The 7,855-nt window shown below is 32.8% G+C and overlaps 1 protein-coding gene and 1 long non-coding RNA gene across 2 annotated transcripts; both read left to right on the top strand.

Annotated features, from left to right (window-relative positions):
- Positions 1 to 964: 964 nt before the first annotated feature.
- On the top strand, positions 965 to 7,635 carry LOC115883816. The gene is made up of 2 exons (XM_030902218.1): positions 965 to 1,230; positions 7,392 to 7,635. Exons 1-2 carry the CDS (start codon positions 965 to 967, stop codon positions 7,633 to 7,635), a joined length of 510 nt encoding a protein of 169 aa, XP_030758078.1.
- On the top strand, positions 4,023 to 4,833 carry LOC115883817. The gene is made up of 2 exons (XR_004050455.1): positions 4,023 to 4,254; positions 4,703 to 4,833. It is a non-coding gene; the product is annotated as an uncharacterized LOC115883817 (long non-coding RNA).
- Positions 7,636 to 7,855: the final 220 nt, after the last annotated feature.

Genomic DNA, 7,855 nt, shown 5'->3' with positions numbered 1-7,855 from the left:
TAACTTGTCGATAAACGTATAGTTTTCAAATTTTTTAATATTTGGAAACTTTTTATCACAAGGTATATTATTACTAGTTGCTAAATACTCGCTAACGCAATTTTAGGACACGCTTTTTATTATCTAGATTTTATTTTGTTCAATCTTATGCTGTAGTTTATTTCATATTAATATTCGTGCTTTAGATCTAAATTTTAATGCTATTCAATTACTTTAACGCGATAAAAAGTTAATGTTATTTTTTAATACCTTTCTGTATAATATTTTTCATATTTATATCTGGCAAAATTATTATTATTTATTTATGCAAAAACCATATGCAGTACCATATGGCACAATACAAAAGCCGGACTAGTGCGGTGACGTCACAAATCGATGTCTCTGGCCTGTATATCATGTTGGTTATGGTTTTAACTGTTTTAAAGAGTAATAACTTTTTGTCCGTTCCTGTATAAAACTACTGAGTGACAAAATTATAAAATACATTTCCGTGATTTTTTACGTAAAAAATCGCTACGAGCAACCGTTTTCAAGATATTTAGAATGGAAATAGTCAATGCATGTCATTATTGACAAAAAATAAACATGTTGAGTAGATAGTTATTTGACTGAAATCATACATTTGGAAACTTTTTATTTTTTTTTTGATTAATCATAAATTTTTCTTCGAAAAAATGACGATAAAACAGTTTCTATCGAGCTTTTGGCACAAAAACATTTCAAATTTATAATTTCAGTCTAATAACTATTTAGTCAACATGTTTAATTTATGTCAATAATGACAGGTATTGATAATTTCGATTCCAAATATCTGGAAAACCATTACTCGTAGCGATTTTTACCAAGAGGCCTTTTTTACAACTAACAGAACAACAATCAAAGCTATATTTTGAAGTTTTAACGTCATCGTTATAGCCAAGTGACAAATTTTTAATTTTTCTAGAGCTTGAAAATTAATGCGGAAATGGCGATCCAAAATGTGGACGATTTGGGCACTAAGAGAGCTTGTTCGGTGACTGACAGCGTTTTGAAGTCCGAAGTGTCAAACGCCAGTCTGAACAAATACGCGGGCAATCAGAATAAAAAAGCCAAGGGTCAAAGAAAGGACGTGAAAAATGTCAGAAAAAATCCGTCAGGTGGAGACAATAGATATTCGATGTACACTGCTACAGCGTCGTTCAGAAGAGACGCGTATTTTAGGAAAACTGTGGAGAATTTAGCCAAAAAGAAGTAAGTTTAAGAGAGCCTTAAAAAACCTTCATATTCCTTCAACTTCACAAAAAATTCAGATATATATCAAATTTATGACTTATTAGATATGTTTTCCGTTTACCTATTTATTTCTTTTCAACGTCAAGAACTTTGGTATGGTGTTGAAAGATAAAAATGTATTTATTAATTTTTTTTTGAATGTTAAAATCTTTCGAATTGCTGACTTTTTCACAGCGACATTGCTTTAAACTGAGGTATCATTAATTGAACACTCCTACTACATATTTTCACAATTTTTATTGTGCAAAACTGCCAGAAACTTTTATACAAGCGGTGTAAAAAAATCGGGAGGTGAAAAGTTCCTATAAGTATAGGGTGGAAAATGCATATTAAAAGAGTTAGGGGCAGTGAAAGGGTGAATTTAAAAAACGGTAGAGATGAGCAGAAAATCGCAAACTGCGATTTAATCGCAGCGATTGTAAATTCGCAATCGCAACCTGTGATTCCTTTCCATAACAAACTGCGACTTGCGATTGAAACATATATCTGCCGATTTTGGATTTTTAGGCAATCAATATTACACCAGTTGCGATTTCCAATCGCAGTGGGCACGCGAACGAAAATCACAGCATTGCGATTTTCGTTTGCACCGGCGGCGGTGCATCGACACGGCACTGAGAAGCCGAACGATGAGCTGGGAACTTGCTGGGAACGAAAATCGCAATATTGCGATTCTCCGGCACATCGGCTGGCGGCTGGCGGCGGCGCGTCATCAACACGGCAGTGGGCAGGCGAACGAGGAGCTGAACGAAAATCGCAGCTCATCCCAGCATTGCGATTGCGATTTTCGTTGGCACCGGCGGCGCGGCATCGGGAGTGGGCACGCCAACGAAGAGCGGCGATTGTGATTTTCGTTCGCAGCTCCCAACACATGGCCCTAGACTAGATCGCAAAATCACATTCGCAATCAGGGCCCCGTGAATTTTTATGAAGCGTTGGAAAATAGGCTTATATATGTTTATATACCGCATAATATATATAATTTATTAGTTTTAAATTTTGATAATAGTTTTAGATTTATAATATAATTATGGATTGAGAAGGTTAAAAAATTCTTGTTTTCGGTTATGACTAATTATAGTTACAGTTGCTCCCCGGTAATGATTCAGGTAAAATGATTGATAAGGACAGTTTTGGATTCAAATTATAAAAAATTATCTATTTTTATCCTTTATTTACTAGAAGATATAGAGCACGGAAAAGAAACATCCCTTTTTATTTATTATATTTTGTTATATATTATATTATTATAAACATTTTTATAACAGTCCATAATATAATATAATTTTCTGAATATACTAACAGTTGTGGATCCGCTGCTATGTTAATTTAAATACATCCTTTACAATCAGTTTTTTCATTTTAGAGAAATTTTAAATATAAAATGTGATATTGTCCTTTTATTTATCTAAAAGTTCGAAAGTTTGCACTTGCACTGGACGGGCCATATCAAAGCCGTCGGCGTCGGCTTCTTTTGAGTTACATATAAAGAAAATGTTTTTAAAAGAAAACAAGATAAAATAAACAGTTTTTTTTTCTACTTATCTGAATTAAGGTTGGCGGCAACTTTTTTTATAATAAATTTTTCGTTAGTATACCTACTGTCTAAAAGCACATTCGAATATTTTGAACATTTTATGTATTTTTAATTTCCCTTTTAAATTTATTCGGTCTGTTCTAATCAAAAATGTTTAAAAAAAGGAAACTAAGTTATTTGTGGATTTTTTTTGGTAGGTAATTGATGAAAATTTTAAGTGCAATTATTGTGCAGCAAAAATATCATAAAAATCACAGCACTACAAATTTTAAAAGGCACATGGCATCTAAACACCCAACAGTTTCTTTGTAAGTTTTTTTATTTAAAAAAATATTCCGCTATTTATTCTGTTTTTTATTAGAAATTTTGGGATTGAGCTTCCCAGATTACAGCGTACCAATTTAAAAATATCAAAATCGCAATCGCAGGTTACAGTCGCAGCGATTTATAAATCACAATCGCAGTTTCAACTGCGATTGGAAAATCGCAGTTTTGCTCCTCTCTAAAAAACGATTGTTTTGAAATTGTAGGCTTAAAAAACGAGATAAAATTTCGAAAAAAAATCCCCTACCATAAATTTTGACCCTAAATCAAATGGTGATACTGAAACATTATTTGGAAAAGCGGAAAGGGTAGTTTTTGCAAGGGCAGGGGATTGTTTCGCGAATAACTTTTTTGAGGTTATTTTTTTTGCAACTTGAGTTTATTTTTTGAAAACTACACACTTTTTTCTACAAAAAGGTATTCTTGTTTCACATCGCCCAGAGCGATGGTTTTCGAGAAAATAGAAGGCAAAGAGTTTGCTCTGATGGGTCGCTAACTGGTTAATCAACATAAACTTATGAAAGTTATGGCCAAATCAAAAGTAACCAAGTATACTCTGTTTTTTTTTCTCAGGTAAGATTTCGACAGACGATGACAGAAGAAAAGCAGATGACGTCCCATACCGATCTATTTATTTTACTAAAAAAAGTTTCTAATAATTTTTAAGTTAACTACGGATGGGTTTAAATATATATTCGTCATGCGTCGTCACTTGTTGTTTTTAACCAGTTTTATTGGTTTATTTCAAAAATGACAGATCGTATTTCAATTTTATTGGTTTGGCGGAACGATGAACGACAAACGGACGCCGATGCGTATGAACTCGCCTTTAGATTTTTGACGTTTGTCAAAGTCTTGCCAAATTATAGGTTATAATTTTGTGACAACCAATGAATAAAAAAACACAGGAACGAGCGTTTCGTATCTGTCACTAAAGTATGCGCGAGACAAAATCGGCCATATTGGTCCTCCGAGTATGACTCATTCTGTTGTCATTTTTTATCGCCCCAGTTCGCCAAATCAGAGGCCAAATTCCAGTGTTCCGAAAATATGGTTAGCTGTGCCGCTTGTGGCTATTCCCTGACACCAAAACATAAAGATGATGGTGTTACATTTCACAGGTAAGAATTTTTAAGCCAATAAAAGCTTATTTTATTTAACTGCTTTGTAAAGGTTAACCTAACCTACAAAACTACAAATGACAAAGCTTGCCTAGAATCATAGGCGTAACTTAGGGTTTGTGTTTTGACTGTTTGGGTTAAACACTTGGATATTGATTATCATATTATTATAATATATTTCAGAGACAAATTTTTAACTGTACAAAACTACAAATGACAAAGCTTGCCTAGGATCATAGGCGTAACTTAGGGTTTGTGTTTTGACTGTTTGGGTTAAAAACTTGGATATTGATTATCATATTATTATAATATATTTCAGAGACAAATTTTTAACTGTACAAAACTACAAAAAGAAAATACTTTCATTATTGGGGTTTAAGGTGACCCGGGGTTAAATATGACAATAGGTATTTTCAATAATCTTTTTAAAATTATACTTTTGTTCTAGCTTTCCTAAAAATCAGACGAGAAGATCGCAATGGGTAAATTTTGTCAAAAACCCTGAGTTTATCCCCAAAAACAGTAGTGTACACACAATGTATACGAAATTAATTTTATTTAAAGGCCAATAAATTTGTATTTTTACTTTTTTATTTATTTACCTTTTCCCATCCGTTTTCCTTTTTTTTAGTTACATAATAATATGTAGGTATAATAATATTACCTATGTTCAATCACTAACTCATTTATAATCCGTTAAATATAAACAAATTAACTCTATATTCACAAATAACATAAAAGTAAAAATTTATTAAAACTCTGACCTGCCAAGGTTTATCATTTTATTTTTTTCGTGACTTATTCATAATTATTACTCTACGCCACTGCTACATCGAAAACAGGTCGACCACGTGGGTCGGCCATATGCAACCTCCACTTTGATCGCAGCGATGTGACGTTATGCTCGTTCCTGTGTTTTTTTATTCATTGGTGACAACTTTTGTCAAATACCCTGCGTTTTGGAAGATGATGCATTTTGATTCGTGTTATTACGTGTGTTTTGTGTCTTTTGAAGTCAAGTGGAGGAAAAATCGAGTGGAAGAAAAATTAACTGTAGAACCCAGAGCACAGTTTATGGTTAATACTCGCTGCCCAGGCAGAAAGTCTTATACAGATACACCAATAAAGTTACTATCAATAAAGTTCGTATACCATCTCGTCGTAGATAAGTGCATCACGAATATGGTAGAAGGACCATACTAAACCCATACTAAAAACTGGAGTAGCTGTAAAATATCGACATCACACGATAGGTAAAATAATGGATTTTAGTACTGCAGAAAAATAATGTCAAAAGGTACTGGTTTAAAAAAATTAAGATTAAAGTTAATTAATCAACCTGTGAGGTATAAAATTTGGTAAGTGTTATTATTAATAAAATAGTTTGTTTTATTTATTTTGTTTTATTTATTCCTGCGGAATATTACAAATTTGTATTTGTACATAAGTTATATTGATAAATATAATCATAAATGCGGGAAGTTTCATAAAGCTTGAAAGTAAGAAATAGTTCTTTTTTATATTTTTTGGTATGTGGTGTATTGTTTTTGTTTGTTTTGTATTAACACATGCCGTTTTTTATCAAATAAAATAACTCGATTACATTTTTTCAGTTTTATACAGTTTTTTTCACAATATTTTGAAGTTACTTGTCAGACAAATTTTAAATACATATATTAATTTCCTGCTATGCGTTCCAGTTGTACCAACTTATTTCTTTGTAAAATAAAATAAACTACTTTGAAATTAAAATGACAGACACATCTATCACTGTCAAGGATCTTCTCGTTGGACAGACTATAGTTATTAAATAATTAATTGGAAAATCATAAATTTCATGATATTTAAAACATCTTATCGCTTGAAAAACGAAATAAACTTGTTTGGTTTAAAAAAAAATTTGGTTTACTTAGTGCCGATTAATACTGAAGAGCAACTACGGCAACGCATTATTGACTGTTCCAATCAAATTCGAACAACACCAAGGATATTCCACAGGGTACGCAGATCGCATGGTACAAAGAAAACAAGGTATGATCGATAGCGGCTCCAATTTCGTTAAGTTTGCGCATACCACCTGTGACGTCATACGCCATACAAAAAAATATCCATATTGTTCAATTGCCACTAATAAAAAAAGACCTAAAATAGGGAAGAATTAGGACATAAACCCAAAAGTTATGTCAATCATAGAGCTTGACATTTGAAAAATTATTTTCACATTTATTGTGTCATCTGTTTGACAATTTTTTGACGATTTGAAATTGGCGCGCGGAACTTGCTGACCAATGGTGCAGTTTCATCACCTGTGACGTAGTGACCAGCCTGCGCAATATCATACCTTGTATTCTTTGTATCATGCGCAGATCGTGGAGAAGAAGATCAGATATTTGCATTCAAATGAATGCTGGTCACTTTTAACATTTACTATGAATGAATTAAGGAATGCGTTATTTTAATAAGGAATTTTGGTAATTGGATTATTTCGTTTTTTAAAGCAATAAGATGTTTTAAAAATCATGAAATTCTGATTTTTCAATTAATTATTTGATAACTACTTGGTTACTTTTGAACGGCCATAACTTTCATAAGTTTGTGTTGATTAACCAGTTCAGGTAACCCATCAGAGCAAACTCTATGCCTTCAATTTTCTCGAAAACCATCGCTCTGGGCGATGTGCAACAAGAGTATCTTTTTTGTAAGAAAAAGTATGTAGTTTTCAAAAAATGAACCCATGTTGCAAAAAAATTACTTCAAAAAAAGTTATTCACGAAACAACCCCCCACCCTTGCAAAAACTACCCTTTCCGCTTTTCCAAATAATTTTTCAGTATCACCATTTGATTTAGGGTCAAAATTTATGGCAGAGGATTTTTTTTCGAAATTTTATCTCGTTTTTTAAGCCTACAATAATTTCAAAACAACCGTTTTTTAAATTCACCCTTTCAGTGCCCCTAACTCCCTTAATATGCATTTTCCGCCCTATACTTATAGGAACACCCCCCTTTTTTTCCACCATTTCAATGACACCCTGTATTGTCTTGTTTTTGGATAAAAATCCTTCATATTGAAGAAAATCCTTCAATTCCGGCAACACTGGTGGTTTTTTTAATATAAAATAACGCTTTTCTTTTCAAGATTTAACGTGAAATCGAAGTACAAAACTGCCACCTACAAGCACAGGCCTCCTCTACAAAAAGAGCCTGATATTCTCACCTTTCCCCGGCTGAAACTTTTGGGGGCTAAAAAGTCGGGTACCCGTCTCAACTCGCCCTTAAATGAGGATGCTATCGAGACCATGGTGGAAAATGATGATGGGGAACCGGACAGTGCAGGAAACAAGGATACAGAGGAGAAAAATCAGCTTCAGGTAAGTCTATAGTGTTCTATTTTAATTATTAAGTCCCAGGCTTAGCGTGTATAGTCTATAAAATGAATAACTTTGAATTTTGACCGTTATTTTTTACCAACATGGCAAATTTAAAATACCTCTGTCAATAAAGTTACTGATATTCTTTAAATTGAGTGACTGAACGAATCAGATAGGTAACTCTTTTTACTTTCGTGAAATAGAAAAGGAAAATTATAAAACAAGTCACAGT

The sequence above is a fragment of the Sitophilus oryzae genome, unplaced genomic scaffold (assembly GCF_002938485.1).
Source record: "Sitophilus oryzae breed Bouriz unplaced genomic scaffold, Soryzae_2.0 scaffold_1991_pilon_pilon, whole genome shotgun sequence".
Taxonomy (NCBI): Eukaryota; Metazoa; Arthropoda; class Insecta; order Coleoptera; family Curculionidae; genus Sitophilus; species Sitophilus oryzae.
This window is presented reverse-complemented; position numbering and strand designations above follow the sequence as displayed.

What these genes read in the sequence shown, in the direction of transcription:
- LOC115883816 (XM_030902218.1), top strand. Translation starts at nt 965, where the DNA reads ATGGCGATCCAAAATGTGGACGATTTGGGCACTAAGAGAGCTTGTTCG. An exon ending in GAGAATTTAGCCAAAAAGAA is followed by an intron (nt 1,231 to 7,391) that starts GTAAGTTTAAGA and finishes TTTCTTTTCAAG; the next exon opens with ATTTAACGTGAAATCGAAGT.